The sequence below is a fragment of the Silurus aristotelis genome, assembly GCF_946808225.1.
Source record: "Silurus aristotelis genome assembly, chromosome: 20".
In the NCBI taxonomy this organism is placed as follows: domain Eukaryota; kingdom Metazoa; phylum Chordata; class Actinopteri; order Siluriformes; family Siluridae; genus Silurus; species Silurus aristotelis.
The window spans coordinates 22032887-22050386 of NC_139593.1; the positions used below are offsets into that span (position 1 = coordinate 22032887).

Below are 17500 nucleotides of genomic sequence, written 5' to 3' on the forward strand. Positions count from 1 at the left end.
AAGCAGCCACCAGCTGAGGGGAGAAGGGCCGCGGCCGGACTCAGGAATTCAGCTCGGTGTCAAAGCCTCAGATTCTCACCGGGATAGAAAGCGGTTAAGTCGGTCGTTATGGAGGAGAAGAAGAAGGAGGAGGGAGAAGCGGAGATCCAGGAGCACGGGCCCGAGCACTGGTTCTCCAAATGGGAGCGGCAGTGCCTGGCCGAGGCCGAGCAGAACGAGCCGAGCGAGGAGGAGCCCGAGCAGAGCCGGCAGAAGCTTTGGCACCTCTTCCAGAACTCGGCCACGGCAGTCGCGCAGCTTTACAAAGGTCCGTAGAACCGAACCGCTCAGAGAGACCCTCCGGTCCGTGCTAAGCTAACCCGAGACCTAGCCTGCTAGCTAAACAAAGGGCATCGGGCCCACCGCGGGTAAACACCCTGAAACACGACCGGGCCGAGCTGCTTAACGGACTCGAACCGAACCGAGCCTTTTATATTCACTTTCTTTACAAGTGTTTAAAATCGAACGCGTGTCTTTTCCTCCACACTGGAGCTCCACACAAAGCCCTGCCCTGTAACGTTATCTCCTGCTAGTTATCGCTAATGCTAATTCCGGCTCGAACACAAGTCCGGTTCGTTCCTAAACTCTGACCGGGACGAGTTTACTGTCACGCCCGGTGTGTCCCACACCACACCCCGGTGATCAGTAGACGTGTGTCGGCTTTAACACGTCTCTCTTTCGGTGTTATTTTTTTGACGCTTATTATTTGGTGAAACAAAATGGCGCAGTCCTGGGAGGAGTTCCTCCGGGTGAAAATAACCCGAGACAATTTATAGCCGCCCGTTTACAGCTCGGGTTCTGCTGCCTCCGGGCTGAGACACACACACACACACACACACACACACACACCCGGAGTAGGGTTCAGGGGCAGAGCGGATCAGAAATCCACCCCAGGCCGGGTTTAGTGTCAGGGTAAAAACATGTAAAGAAACAAAATGGCGAAAGCAGGAGGACTGAGAGGCCGGGCTGAGGTGAGGTGTGCTGGGGGACATGGAGAGAAGCAGCGCGGCTTCAGAATCTTCACCTTCATTCCGCTTTCAGTCTCAAACCCGGAGGTTGAACTTTAATCACTCAGACTGTAAATAAACCCGTGTTTTATCCCGAACACGGCGGATTGTTTTGTCTGGTTCTTCTACACAGTCTGAGCAACTAAACCGGGACAAAATGGCGTCGTGTTTCTCAGGAGTTTATTTCACATTTATTATGATTATTATTATTCTTCTTCTTATTATTATTCTTCCCCTCAAAATGAGTTGATTGAACATTTTAATCGATTCTCAGTCTATCAGCACTTTCAGCCCGGCCCGAGTCACAAACACCACCAGCTCCCTTCAGGAGGTGTTTAACTCATGGTGGTATTTAGGATGGACCCTGGTGTGTCTCTAACATGGTGAAGAGGGACGGAGGGACATGATGTTTCAGTGGAATGATGAACTTCCTGTCCTCTTTATTTCTCTTGCAGATCGAGTGTGTCAGCAGCAGCAGGGGCTTTCTCTCTGGGTCCCTTTTCAGAACGCCGCGACCGCGGTCACCAACCTGTACAGAGGTACGTTTTAGGTGGGCACGTGTCCAGCGTGTCTTCTCGGACCACTAGCCGGGATCGGTGGTCTCGCGTATCACGTGCGCAGTAATCCTTCGTCTCAAACTTGTCTCGGACTCGCCCCAATCTCTCGCTGTGAGCATCACGGTCAGGCGATCAGGTCCAGATAAGCGACACGTGGTCGTATACGTGCACTGAACGTGACGTCTTGTTGTTGTTTTTTTTTGCGTATTTGCATAACAGTAATTGGGATCATGCAAACACTCGCAACGATTTTTCCTTTCGCAAACAACCAGACGTCCACCTCTGAACACACGCAGTCTGTTCAACAACCCTCGTCTCTCACAACTCCGTCTGATTGGAGAGATCTTTAACTTCTTTATAAAAGACAGGAGGTGGAGCTGGAGGGAGCAGAGCTGAAGCTGTTGAGATGTTCGTTGGGAGTGACGACGATGGACAGGATTAGAAATGAGTTTATTAGAGGGACAGCGAATGTAGGACATTTTGGAGACAAGGTGAGGGAGGTGAGATTGAGATGGTTTGGACATGTGCAGAGGAGGGACATGGGGTATATCAGTAGGAGAATGCTGAGGATGCAGACACCAGGAAGGAGGAAAAGAGGAAGACCAAGGAGGAGGTTTATGGATGTGGTGAGGGAAGACATGCAGGTAGTTGGTGTGAAAGAGGCAGATGTAGAGGACAGGGGGTGTGGATGATCCGCTGTGGCGCCCCCTAATGGGAGCAGCCGAAAGCAGCTGCCCAGACAGTAGCACATGTTTATATTGATGCACTTTTTAAATCTAATCGCGCGTTCGCGTTTACATTTATAACCACACTGCTATTAAATACATACACCTGTAATCAGCAGTGATGTAAAAATCATTCAACAAACCAACAACTTAAAAACGTATTCACCTACTCACACAACTGTACTGGACCTGTTCCTGTTCCACAAAGCCAGCTCCATGAAGATCTGCTGCACTTGGGTTGGATTTGGTGGAAGTTCTCCTGCTATAGAGCGCCAATTCTTTTAAATGCTGACTGCACTCCAGGCCTCCTCACTTCTTCACTCCAGGCCTCCAAACTTCTTCACCTACACAAGGTTTCAACTTGGAATATTTAAAAAACTTCCAATTGAACGTTTTTGCCCCTTTGAAACCCTAAATGGGAACAACTTAAAGGTGCTAAGGAGTCTGAGACGCAAATCGCATCCCACACGCAGTGAACAGTAGATCAGAAGAACGGTGGATCGGGTGAGATGATTCAGTAAGTTTTCTCTGTATGAACGGTGTGTTTGTGTTTGTCGCGCACAGAGAGCGTGGAAGTGCACCAGCGCAGCTACGAGTTAGGAATCCAGATCGGCCACCAGCGGCGTAACAAGGACGTCCTGGCCTGGGTGAAGAAGAGGAGGCGGACCATCCGGCGTGAGGACCTCATCAGCTTCCTCTGTGGCAAAGCCCCGCCCCCACGGAGCTCCCGGGCTCCGCCCAGAATCGCGATGGCAGCAGCTTCGGAAACGAGCTCTTCTGTCGAGACGGACCTGCAGCCATTTAGGGAGGCCATCGCTCTCCACGGTACGTGACACACACGTGTGTGTATGCAGTGAGACCTTGGAAAATGTGTGTGCGTGTGTACGTTGTGAGACCCTGTTCAAATCTGTGTGTGCGTGTTTGTGAGACCCTGTTAAGTTCTGTGTGTGTGTGTCGGTTGTGAGACCCTGTTAAAATCTGTGTGCGTGTGTGTGTACCTGCTCAGGTCTGAGCGGCGCTATGGCGAGTATCAGCATGCGCTCCGGCGCACCGGGATCTCCTACACACCTGAGCGCAGGCTCCACCCCCGGGCGTCGCAGGAACGGTCTCCACGACGTTGACTTGAACACCTTCATCGCAGAGGAGATGGCGCTCCATCTGGACAACGGCACTCGCAAGCGTAGCTCCGCCCAGTGCAGTGACGTCATCACAGACTCGCCCACCCACAAACGCAATCGGATGATCTGATCGGACGAGAGAAAGAGAAGGAGATCAGCAGAATCAGACAAACTTTGACAAACGCCATTCGTCAGTCATCCTTCGCATCTTTACTCCGAAACGGGAGTCTCTCGTCTCGCGGCGGCCCGGCGCGTCCCTCTAATCCAGAGACACCCGAGCGGGAGGCGGAGCTCAGCGCAAAGTGCCCTTCCATGCGACTATACACACACACACACACACACACACACACACACACACACACAATTCACTTTTCTGTTTGTGAGTCCAATTGTGGGAGAAATGATCTGTGTGCAAGTGATGTTATGACTGTGAGGGTGTGTGTGATGTTTGGAGAGTGCGCATGAACGTGTGTGTGTGTGTGTGTGTGTGTGTGTGTGTGTGTGTGTGTGTGTGTGTGTGAGAGAGAAAGATGCCTGCCTCCTCCAAACAGCGCCTGTCACTGCCCCGGCTCAGCTACCACACTGCGGCTTCAATACAAACAAGTGTTTTTTTATATATATATATAATTTTAATTTGAAATATTTACGTTATTTGTGTTTTTATTTCTCACATCAGTTTTTTGTTGGCTGCACCAGAAGCAGGCACAAGTGCTCCAAATAGCAGTACTTAACTCTAGAGCATGACCCCAAACACTTTTATTATTATTATTATTTTTAAAAAAAAAACATTTTTTGACTGTGAAGTTCTCGTCCCTCTCATGAGTTCATTCTGTAAGCTTCCACTCGTCCTTCTTCCACCTCTTTCTCCTGGTCCTCCTGTTCCTCAGCACATCTCCGGTGTAACATTATGAAATGTAAATAACAGTAGGTGCTGATAGACTTGTGGTACATATTGTAAAAAAGAGCTGTGCAGAGACCATTGAATTGTTAATGTACAATAATGATTCTTGCATTAAAGAAATGAAGCTTTTAACTAAAACCTGCTTTCTGATGTCCTGCTCACGTGACCTCATGTCACCTTCACCTGCTGTCGGGAAAACGGGCCTCATAACCACGAGCTTCACTGTAGATCGCGAGATGCCATCACCTGACCATTGTGTAGGCGCTATAACATTTACCTACCATTTCCTGTAACCTGATGTTTATAGCTGCTGTAACCTGATGTTTATAGCTGCTGTAACCTGATGTTTATAGCTGCTGTAACCTGATGTTTATAGCTGCTGTAACCTGATGTTTATAGCTGCTGTAACCTTTTGGTGTTTATAACCACTATAATGTGATTATAGCTACTGTAACATAAGAGTGAGCGAATGTTTATAGCTACAATAACGTGACTGGTGGTAACAAACGTTTGATTAATATAACGTGATGACGTGAGTGAACCAGGATATTTCTAGACGCTAAAGCATGATGACGTGACGTTTATAACTGCTATACCGTGGTGACTTGAGGAAACGAATGTTCATAGCTACAATAACGTGATGGGAGGTAACAAATGTTTACTATGACGTGAGTAAATAAATGTTTCTGGCAACTCAACGTGAAGACGTGATTTATAGCTACTAGAACACGATGTGCCGTTTATAGCAACTAGAATGGGATGACCTCATCGTTGGGCTGTTGAAGGTAACGATCACACAAGCTCTTCACTAATGACCTCTCGCCTTTCTCGCTCAGACCTTCTCTCACAGAGCAGCAAACTGAAGAACAGATGATGAAGGTGATTGATGAAGGTGATCAATCGTTAAACACGGCACTTCTGTGGGGTAAAGCAGCCCCGAGCGAACTTAGATCACACGCCTTATTGTTTAATCGCTTTAAAAAATAAAGACAGAGATTTTGATCGGTTTGCTTTCGGGTCGACTTTCATTAAAAAGTTTCACGGACAATTACACGCACAATAAAACCTCGAGCTTATCATCCATTAACGTCACTTATTTCCCTGATTCACTCAGTTAAATATAACTAATCAGATGGCAGCAGCTGGAGGAGATAACGGGGGAAATGGGACGGTACGAGGTGTTCTGAATACAGATGAAGACTGTCGAGTTCTCCTTCAACTCCGGCGTCATGGAGAAGAGGAAGCGGGGCTCGATTTTATTTCTCCTACATTATACTGAAAAGCTACCGACAATGTGTACAAAACTTGTGATCTGCTGTTGAAGGTGATCAGAACATGGATACGACTAAAACACTGAACTGATAAACGTTTCTGGTCACTCGAGCACTTATGAACATCTCATTCCACATTTATTCTTCAGTTGATGTTATAATGAGCTTAACTCTTCTGGGAAGATGTTCCACTAGATTGTGTTGAGATTTGTGGAGGTTCTTTTGGTCAGGTACTGATGCAGGTGAGAAGGTGAGGAGGTCTGGGGTGCAGTCAGCATTTACATTCATTGTTCAACAGGGATGTGGGTCTAGAGCAGGAAATCTTCCACACACTTGCATTCCATTCCAATCCAGAAGTCATGGAGCTGGCTTTGGGCAGTGTCCTGCTGAAGCAGGTTTGGGTCTCCTAGTTCAAGTGAAGAGGAAAGAGGTGTCTTTGTGCTAAAAGTTTGATGATGAATCACATAAAAAAAAAAGAAAAGTCAGATGTCCCGATACTCTTGGTGTGCCGTATGGTGTATTTGGTTAGCATGAGCATGTCACGTTTGAGATGTCTGTAGGATTCATATGGAATGATCAAAGGTCAAATGTTGGAGATTTTCTTTAACAGCTTCCTCAGGATCAGTACAGCATCAGGAATTAAAGACCTGTTTCCTGTAAGAAATTATGTAATTATAATTTAATAAAAAAAAGGGTAAAATATTATTTATTAATTTATATATATATATATTTGTAATTATTATTATTATTTTTATTTTTGATTATTTAAAAATTCAATTTTTTTCTTATGATCATTTGAGGGGTTTTTAACGTTTTTTTTTTTTTTTTTTCTGAATGAATTCCTCATTTCCTGAGTCGAGATACTGATGTTAAATTCAATTCCCCTCCTGAAGGAGCTGCAGCTGAAGGATTTATTTATGCCGAGCAGAAGTTTCAATTAAAGTTTAAAAATCAAAGGGAACCCTGGGTAGAACCGGCACACAGCGAACTCTCGCTCTCTCGCCGTGAATGCTAATGGACGTCTGCACAAATCCTCAGAATACATTAGAATGCAAGAAACCGCACAAAATGTCCAAACGGTGAGACGTGAACTTCATAGCATTCCAGATTCCGGAGCCCACATGCTTTGCAAAGGTCTATAAAGCTCCTTTTGAAGGAGTCTCTAGTGCCAGACACAGTATTCACAGGTTTTTGTTATAGGCCACAACCACTTCCTACTTTAATCTAGTGCTTGGTCATGCATTTGCAGATGTTCTACTTAAACCAATCCACCTCTAAATCCAATCATTATGATGCCACGTCTACAGAACCCATCAATATTAGAGAGAAACCCAATGAACACAATTTAACACGTCTCCTTTCACTGGAGCCACGACTGCACCTCCCACATACATCATCTCCAGCAGAAGCATCCATATTCACCTCATCACATTCCCTGCATTTTTGTGCGTTTTTTCTGTACATTACCGTTTTCCTGGATTTGTAATGAAAAACAGGACAGAAAACAAAAAAAATTTAAATGCTTCATGAAAAAGCTCAACGGTTTGTCCTGCTTTCCAAATTGAAAGTAACTGCCCAAATCAGCAGCAAAAAACAGCAGGTACAGTTTTTCTCAGTCGCTTTGCAGCGTTTCTCAGATCAGAGATGAAATTCTTAACACTACTTTTTCAGCCGCCAAATCATGGAGTCGTTTGTGCTCATCATAAGAACATTTCTTGTTTGCGAACGCTTTCATACATCATTTAATGGATTATGTACAAGTGTCTGCTGTCAATGTTCATGTTTAAAATATATTCTACTGGTTCCACCTGAATAGTTTCAACCCCCAAAACATCTCAGCTTCAGTTCATTAAATTAAGTCATTGAATGCAAAATGATTAGAATCTGTGAAGCTTCAATTTCTGTAAAACATTTTTTGGGGGTAAATGTGTTGAACTGATGAATCTTGAATGTCACTAATGAAGGCGAGTGAACGGCATCAGATCAACCAATAATCAACCAGTTCTCTAAAACAGGTCAAAGGTGAATCTTGTAAACCCTCAATTAGCGACAAACAGAACAAAACCAATCAATGGATAATAACGAAGTATGTAGTCAAATTAATACATTTGTGCTGCTGAAATTTATTGACGCTGTACAAAGAAATTCAGGCTCATTCTCATTTACTTTTGAGAGATAAACTAAGGATTTTGAGAAAAGTACAGACTTTTAATAGCAATAAATCCAATATGTTGTGCTGTTTGTACAAGTTGCTTTGAAAAATGCACTGAATTGCAAATAATAAAGATGATTTGAGAAACGCTCCAAAGCAACTGAGAAAATCCACATGAATATATCTGAGATTGTGCAGTTTGCTACAGATGAGCCCTGGACTACTAAAGCTCTCTGACCATCCAATCAATGGACGTGGATGCTGGTGTTACCGCTAGAAAGCCTCAGAGTCTCCAACTCAAAATCTGATTGGTTAAAGCAACAGCCTTTAAGCAAAATGGATTTTGGTGCTCCATCTAAGGCTTTTACTTGAAGAGAGAACCAGAGATTTGCTATAACTCTGCTTGTTCCAGTCCATGGAACGTTCCAGAACATGGGTACAAGAGAACGTTCTGAGAGTTTAACTCCGCCCCTTTGGTTTTCTGTTCTCCTGTATTACTCACTAGATTAAAGTATATAAGAACAACACCACACACCACTAAATATCTCACTCAGAACATCTTGTGAATCCATCAAAAGAGCCCAGAGCCTCGTTCTCGCTCATATCGAACGTCCGGTTTGTTTTCCTGCTCTGCTTTATAGATCAACTCCAGGCCTTTTCCTGCTATCATGTCTGGAACTGCTTTTTTATCCAAAAAAATGGCTGCAGGGAATGTTTTCCATCAAAGCTGGAAAGATAGGGTTTATTACAGACGTATAGAAACAGACACCCACACACCCACACACCCACACACACACACAATGCGTGGCCTAGAGGCTCCATCTGATGCGTAACAGAGATATCGGCTTTATTTCAGCACCAGGAGCTGTTAATTGTGTTTGTCGTGTTTCAGACTGCAGAATACAGTAGACACGAGTACACGGCACACCAGAAGTATTGGGACACCCGACTTCTCCACCCATATGTGGTTCTTCTCCAAACTTTTAGTACAAAGTTGGAGGCACACAACTGTATCGCATGTCTTCGGATTCTGTAGCATGAAATTTTGCCTTCCCCTGAACTAGAAGACACAAACCTGTTCACAAAGCCACCTCCCATTAAGATCTTTTTCACATGGGTTGAAAGGTCTACTGCTATAGAGGTCCAACCATATTGAACAATGAATGAAAACGCCTATTGCACCCCAGGCATCCTCACTTCCTCACTGACATCAGTACTTGACTTTACTAACGCCTTTGTGGCTCAATGAATCTCCACTAAATCTAGTGGAACATCTTCCCACAAAAGTGGAGCTCATTATAAAAGAAAATGGAGACTAAACTTGGTCAGGTGTTTACAATGGATGGATGGATAGATCTTTGTCAGTGGAGTCAAGCTCCTTAGCAATGAAACGCATATTGCCATCTACCACAAGTGTGAATAAAAGAGAAAAGACCAGAAAACCGCCCAAAAAGTGCTCCTGCATTTCTCCCTTTAAGTGTCTGCTAAATCCCTACATTCACAGCGGCATTGTGGGTAACGTAGGAAGCTCACACACTAAAGGTTAACACGTGAAGGAGTTCATGCGAAATTGACTCTTCTTCTCTCGGCCAAGACGATCACCATAGCAACACACTACATATATGTTGGTATGATGCGTTGCGTCCCATGATGCAACACGCCATGGCCACTTTTAACAGCTCATTAAGGCGGACGTGTCAGGTGGCCACAAGGGGGCAGCAGTGACTAGAAGAACGAGTGCGATATCGGTTCAGGGCTCAGAAGCGTTTACTCTGTCACACACACACACACACACACACACACACACACACACACACACACACACACACACACACACACACACACACACACACACACACACACACACACACACACACACACACACACACACACACACACACACACACACACACACACACACACACACACACACACACACACACCATTTGCATCAGATTGTTTCTTTTTATCTTTCTTTTTTCACATTGACGATGTTGGCACAAGAACCAGGTGATCCTGAACGCTCTCACGGCGAAGAAACGAGGCCAGAACATGGAGAGGAAAGATGGAGAGATGGAGGGATGCATAAAAAAAATGGAAAGGCTAAAAAATCTGTGCAGGCAGGATGAGAACTCGCCCAGTGAGGACAAATCACAAACACCAAGGCTAGATGTGTGGGAAGAGAGAAAGAGAGAGAGAGAGAGAGAGAGGATGAAAAAGAAGGCCACAGATGAGAGCTGAGAATTACGTAAGCATGTCTATGTGAAATTGAGTCGAGAAGGATGGTGAGCATAAACGAAGAGAATGAAGTGAAGGAGGTAGAAGAGGTGCTGGGCTCTGAGCATCAGAGTAAAGCTGCCGCTCCTCTGAATAAAACTGAAAGGTTATCTACGGAGTTTAGGATGGCGATGTTCCTGCTCGGTTCCTGGTAGAGCTCTTATCAGGCACGTCCCATTAGATGGACACCCTGGAGCAGGCCTGGGACCTGCTGGAGACGCAGCAGCTCAGTGGGCTAAAGTGATAAGATAATGACAAGGAAAGTGACAGGCTTGAATAAAACCCCACTGGCTGCCTCCAGTGGGCCTCCAGTGGGACGGACGGACGGATGGATGGATGGCACATCCATCCATCCATCCATCCGTCCGTCCGTCCATCCATCCATCTTCTACCTCCTTAGATACAATTAGATGATTTCTCCACAGCGCCAGATTCATGTTGTTGCCTCCACCAAGCCCCGCCCCCCAAAAAGACTCAACAATAAAAACAAAACGATTCCCAATTGTTATTACGATAAATCAAAAGAATTTTACTGGAAATCTTTACAGAAATAAATAAATTATATATTTATAAATAGTATTATTGATTATTGATATGAATCTTCTTCTCCCTCCAGTTTGGAGTCTCCACAGCAGATCATCCAGCAGTCTCCATCTCAGTCCATCATCTACATCTGTCTCTTTCAAACCAACATCAGCACATCCATAAACCTCCTTCTTAGTCTTCCTCTTTTCCTCTGCGTTCTTCTACTGATATACCCCAAATCCCTCTCCTGCACATCACCAAACCTTCTCAATCACCTCATCTCCAAAACGTCCTCCAAAACGTGCACCGTCCCTCTAATAAACTTTTTCTAAACCATACAACATCACAGGTCTTCACCACCATCTTATAAACTTTCCCTTTCACGCCTGCTATCACTCTTCTCTCACAAATCACTCCTGCTATCACTCTTCTCTCACAAATCATCCCTGCTATCACTCTTCTCTCACAAATCACTCCTGCTATCACTCTTCTCTCACAAATTACTCCTGCTATCACTCTTCTCTCACAAATAACCCCTGCTATCACTCTTCTCTCACAAATCACTTCTGCTATCACTCTTCTCTCACAAATCACCCCTGCTATCACTCTTCTCTCACAAATCACTCCTGCTATCACTCTTCTCTCACAAATCACTCCTGCTATCACTTTTATCTCACAAATCACCCCTGCTATCACTCTTCTCTCACAAATCACCCCTGCTATCACTCTTCTCTCACAAATCACCCCTGCTATCACTCTTCTCTCACAAATCACTTCTGCTATCACTCTTCTCTCACAAATCACCCCTGCTATCACTCTTCTCTCACAAATCACCCCTGCTATCACTCTTCTCTCACAAATCACCCCTGCTATCACTCTTCTCTCACAAATCACCCCTGCTATCACTCTTCTCTCACAAATCACCCCTGCTATCACTCTTCTCTCACAAATCACTCCTGCTATCACTCTTCTCTCACAAATTACTCCTGCTATCACTCTTCTCTCACAAATCACTCCTGCTATCACTCTTCTCTCACAAATCACTCCTGCTATCACTTTTCTCCTTAGAAATGATCTTTGAAATATTTACACCATTCAAATGTCTTCCTGCAGCTGAGTGTCTCATCACCGCACTGAAATCCGCAGGTTTACACCTTCGTTCACAACAAACATTAGCACCACACACTGTTCCATGGACACGCTAACACTGTTGTTGGCCATCTTGAGTAACGGTCTCTGGACCGACGCGTGACATGTGCGCCACCTATCAGTAAAAGGACACGCTAGTCACTTACTTACTGCTTATTACTCCCTCAGTGTGATCTGATCTATTTCCTTCATCATTCCCTCTTCCTCCTGCTCTGGTCGTTCCTTTTTTCCTGTTAAACCGTCATTAGCTGATTAGCATTCGCTTCCAAGCTAACTTCTGGAAAGATCAAAGCGTCGCTAACAGCATTGACCTCTGGATTCTGCAAGTGGGTTCTCATTGATTGAGATCTTTCTCGTCTTGAGCAATTTGAGCATACCTAGGTACTTAAGCCGCCAAAAAAACTTGAGTGAGTGTGTGTGTGTGTGTGTGTGTGTGTGTGTTTTAGAGCTTCTCACAGTTTCAGGCCACTCAGCAATGTTCTGGCAAGAAACTTTCTCCCCCCAATCTGGGTTAGATTGAGCCAGCTGGCCAACACACACACACACACACACACACACACACACACACACACACACACACACACACACAAACACATGCCGTATTATCTTTCTAAGGACCTATCATTGATATAATGACTATAATACAGAGAATTAATGTTTAGCCGCCGACCTTAACCTCTGGAGGTGAAAGCGTCTGGCGCACACACACACACACACACACACACACACACACACACACACACACACACACACACACGAGTGGAGCTCAGTGGTTAAGGCGCCGGGGTTACTGATTGGAAGGTCAGGGGTTTAAGCCCCGGTATTGCCAAGCTGCCACTCTTGGGCCCCTGAGCAAGGCCCTTAACCCTCTGTGCTCCCAGGGCGCCGTATCATGGCCGACCCTGCACTCTGACCCCGGCTTCTGAGAGATCTGGGATACGCAAAGAACAAATTTCACAGTGCTTTAATGTATATGTGACAAATAAAGTCTATTCTATTACACACACACACACACACACACACACACACACACACACACACACACACACACAGCAATGGGGAAAACAGGTTTTGAATTTTGTTTTCCCCAGAGTATAAAACTTTCTCACATTTTTTCCTTCTTTCTCCTTTCTGTCTCTATCTGTCTCTCCCTCCTTCTCTCCTTCCTTTTTTCCTGCTCACCTCCCTTCATTTCTTCCCCAGTGGGCGTGTTGCTCAGGATGAGCGCTTTTACTGCAGGAAACACTTTCCTCTGCCTGCTTCACTCATTCTCAGCATGGACCTGGACTGAGCTTTGAATAATGTATATCGAGTTCAGTAGCAAAAGTAAGACCAACATACAGAGTGTGTGTGAGTGTGTGTGTGTGTGTGTGTGTGTGTGTGTGTGTGTGTGTGTGTGTGTATCGATCAAATCCAAAATCGTTTACGCACAAGAGTGCCTTTAACAAACAATTTAAAGCGCTCACAAGAAAAGAAAACGAAAAAAGGCCTAGCAATAAAGTGTGTGTGTGTGTGTGTGAGTGTGTGTATGTGTGTGTGTGTGTGTGTGTGTGTGTGTGTGTGTGTGTGTGTGTGTGTGTGTGTGAAAGAAGTGAAGGTACTTCATCAGCACTCTCTCCACTAATGCCATGAGTGTCATAAAGTGCCCTTCACTCGGAATGGGATTGAGCACTAGTTATCTCTGAGAAACACGTTGGCGGTAGCATCATGCTGAAATACCCTCTGTTCCTTGGGTGATACAATAGATATGTTTGGTAGAAACCAAATCCATCACTGTGAAAACATCATCACAGGGTGAGAAACATGGCTGCAGTAACATCATACCCTTAGTTTCAATATCTACATTTAGTGAAAGCCTAATGAGGACACCAGCAAGCAGCTATGAAACATGGTGGTGGTAGAATCATGCTGAGATACACCCTGAGACACAGTATCCTCGTTTGGTAGAACCCCAGAACCCCAGTCCATCACTCTGAGAGCACTAGTTATGCTGCTGAGAGCATCACTACATCATCTCTCCCATCTGACAAAATATCATTGACAATTATTTGTTTTAATATCTACATTGAATAAAACCCCAATGAGAAATGGTGGTAGTTGCATTATATTCAGATTCTCTATCTGTTGGTTGACATGATATTGATGATGATGTCTTGATATTCACAGAAACCCAGCCATCAGTAAAAAACATGAGGTTGAAAGTATCACATTAAGATGGTTAAGATACCTTCTGATTCTTGGACCAATCGTCTTTCTTTATTTGCTGTAGAATATCTCCAGAAGGCCTCATCAATGCAGAGGGTAGAAAAGTTCAAAGAGGTCGCATGACATCATCCTGACAAGACGCTTCACTGACTTAATGCACGTCTATCTATAATAGATATCACTACAGCATCACTTCACACATCCGACAAGTAAATGGAAGCCACCAGAGATAAATCATTTATAACAAGGAGCTACTTAGTGTGAGACACAAGTGTGAACGAAGCCGAACATGGAGAAATAAGTAAACGCTGTCCATCCAAACACTGCAGAACATCTCAGCAATAAACGAGCAGAAAACTTCAGAACAAGTGCAACATTCTGAAAAACGAGGTACGTCGGGGAAGAGAAGCCATGCTGGTACTGGTGGTGCTGGTGGTCCACACTGGAATCAAGGATGTTTCTTCAGAAACCACTGATTCAAGAGAATAAATTTAAATGAAAAGTTTTGCATGTGGTTTGTGGAAAGTTCGGTGTATTCTGAGTTGAGTGACACACTGATCTCCTGCTTCTGTTTCACTAATCATAACGTATCAGGAGATGATCATTTATTTTGTAGAATTATTTATTATTTATTAATAATGTATTTAACTGTATTCATTCACAAAACATTAAAAGTAGATCAAATGTTAAAATTGAGGAAATTCCAATTTTAAAGAGAAATAAAGGAATGTTTTTTGGAACGGCTACAACGAAACTTACGCAAATGATATTTGAGTCGTAAAAACTCCCTGAAAGTGAATCGAGAGAAGGAGGAGGAGCTTCTTCCCGAGGCCATTCAGAGTTTAAACCAGGAGACACCCAGGATCTAAAACCTGGTCCGTTCTCTCCATCATCACACTTCTTCTCTGTACATATCTCACCTTCCTCACCATGACACTTTAAACACTGGACTCGCACAGCACAGTGCACTTTATATTTACACCACACCATACCGCACACGGACACTTGACACCACACCATACTGCACACGGACACTTGACGCCACGCCATACCGCACACGGACACTTGACGCCACGCCATACCGCACACGGACACTTGACGCCTCGCCATACCGCACACGGACACTTTGCGCCTCGCCATACCGCACACGGACACTTTGCGCTTCGCCATACCGCACACGGACACTTTACGCCTCGCCATACCGCACACCGACACTTTACGCCTCGCCATACCGCACACCGACACTTTACGCCTCGCCATACCGCACACCGACACTTTACGCCTCGCCATACCGCACACGGACACTTTACGCCTCGCCATACCGCACACGGACACTTTACGCCTCGCCATACCGCACACGGACACTTTACGCCTCGCCATACCGCACACGGACACTTTACGCCTCGCCATACCGCACACGGACACTTTACACCTCGCCATACCGTACAAGGACACTTTACACCTCACCATACCGCACACAGACACTTTACACCTCACCATACCGCACACAGACACTTTACACCTCACCATACCGTACAAGGACACTTTACACCTCACCATACCGCACACTGACACTTTACACCTCACCATACCGCACACGGGCACTTTACACCTCACCATACCGCACACGGGCACTTTACACCTCACCATACCGCACACGGACACTTTATGGACAATCAAAAACCACCCTTAAATTGTTTACTGTTGTTTTACTGTTTACTGCCATAAGCATTTTTTCTATATACATCTTTTTTCTCTCATATATCTCTCTCTTTATATATTCCTATATTTTATATAGTTTTTATACTTTATTTATCTGCCCTCCCTTTCTTGTTCTATTTTTCACCCCATTCTATTCCTTCATGCCGGACCATCGTAAAAAGCATTTCACTGCATGTCGTACCCTGTGTGTGTGTGTGTGTGTGTGTGTGTGTGTGTGTGTGTGTGTGTGTGTGTGTGTGTGTGTGTGTGTGTGCATGTGTGTGTGTGTGTGTGTGTGACAAATAACATTTGATTTGATTTGAATAAACGTTTTGCGTTGAATGTTTTAATTTGACCTCTTTTATATTTATTGATTTAAATTTATAATAAAAATATAATATTAGTGCCGTTAAAATTCTTCTTCTTCTTCTTCTTTCGGCTGCTCCCATTAGGGGGCGCTACAGCGGATCATCCGTCTCCATACCACCCTGTCCTCTACATCTGCCTCTTTCACACCAACTACCTGCATGTCTTCCCTCACCACATCCATGAACCTCCTCCTTGGCCTTCCTCTTTTCCTCCTACCTGGTGGCTCCATCCTCAGCATTTTTCTACCAATATAATTCATGTCCCTCCTCTGCACATGTCCAAACCATCTCAATCTCGCCTCCCTCACCTTGTCACCAAAACATCCTACATGTGCTGTCCCTCTAATAAACTCATTTCTAATCCTGTCCATCGTCGTCACTCCTAACGAAAACCTTAACATCTTCAGCTCTGCTACCTCCAGCTCCACCTCCTGTCTTTTACTCAATGCCACTGTCTCTAATCCATACAACATCTCAGGTCTCACCACAGTCCTATAAACTTTCCCTTTCACTCTCACAGATACTCTTCTATCACAAATCACTCCTGTCACTCTTCTCCACCCACTCCACCCTGCCTGCTCTCTTTTCTTCACTTCTCTAACACACTCTCCATTACTTTGCACTGTTGACCCCAGGTACCTGAACTCCTCCACCTTCTCCACCTCTTTTCCCTGCAACTGCACCCTCCACTGCCCTCCCTCTCATTCACACACATGTACTCTGTCTTACTCCTACTGACTTTTATTCCCCTTTTCTCCAGCGCATATCTCCACCTCTCCAGGCTCTTCTCAACCTGCTCTCTACTCTCACCACAAATCACAATATCATCTGCAAACATCATAGTCCAGGGAGACTCCTGTCTGACCTCGTCCGTCAACCTGTCCATCACCACTGCAAACAGGAAAGGGCTCAGGGCCGATCCTTGATGCAGTCCAACCTTCACCCTGAACCAGTCTGTCGTACCTACTGCACACTTTACTGCCGTCACACTGTCCTCATACATGTCCTGCACCACCCTCACATACTTCTCTGACACACCTGACTTCCTCATACAATACCACAACTCCTCTCTCCACTCTGTCGTACGCTTTCGCTAAATCCACAAATACACAATGCAGCTCCTTCTGTCCTTCTCTATACTTCTCCATCAACATCCTCAAAGCAAATAAGGCATCTGTGGTGCTCTTCCTCGCCATGAAACCAGACTGTTGCTCACAGATGGTCACCTCTTCTCTCAGCCTGGCTTCCACTACTCTTTCCCATAACTTCATGGTGTGACTGATCAACTTAATTCCCCTGTAGTTACTGCAGGTCTGCACATCTCCATTATGCTTAAAGATCGGTACCAGCACACTCCTTCTCCATTCCTCAGGCATCCTCTCCCCTTCCAGAATTCTGTTAAACAATCTGGTTAAAAACTCCACTGCCATCTCTCCTAAACATCTCCACGCTTCTACCGGTATGTCATCTGGTCCAACCGACTTTCCATTCTTCATCCTCTTAAT

At 44.9% G+C, this 17500-nt stretch overlaps 2 protein-coding genes across 2 annotated transcripts in view; one reads left to right on the plus strand and one right to left on the minus strand.

Moving 5' to 3' along the window:
* hapstr1b (HUWE1 associated protein modifying stress responses b) overlaps positions 1–4485 on the plus strand; it is a 4581-nt gene extending 96 nt beyond the window's left edge. Inside the window, exons 1-4 of the mRNA XM_083521987.1 lie at positions 1–307; positions 1502–1585; positions 2893–3153; positions 3335–4485. The exon at positions 1–307 is cut by the window's left edge and continues 96 nt beyond it. Coding sequence (XP_083378113.1) covers positions 109–307; positions 1502–1585; positions 2893–3153; positions 3335–3576 — 786 coding nt within the window. The 5' untranslated portion in view covers positions 1–108 and the 3' untranslated portion in view covers positions 3577–4485. The remainder of the gene's footprint in view (positions 308–1501; positions 1586–2892; positions 3154–3334) is intronic.
* The window catches only part of LOC310715427 (protein kinase C beta type-like), a 155600-nt gene that overhangs the window by 7506 nt on the left and 130594 nt on the right, over positions 1–17500 (minus strand). The window lies entirely within an intron of this gene.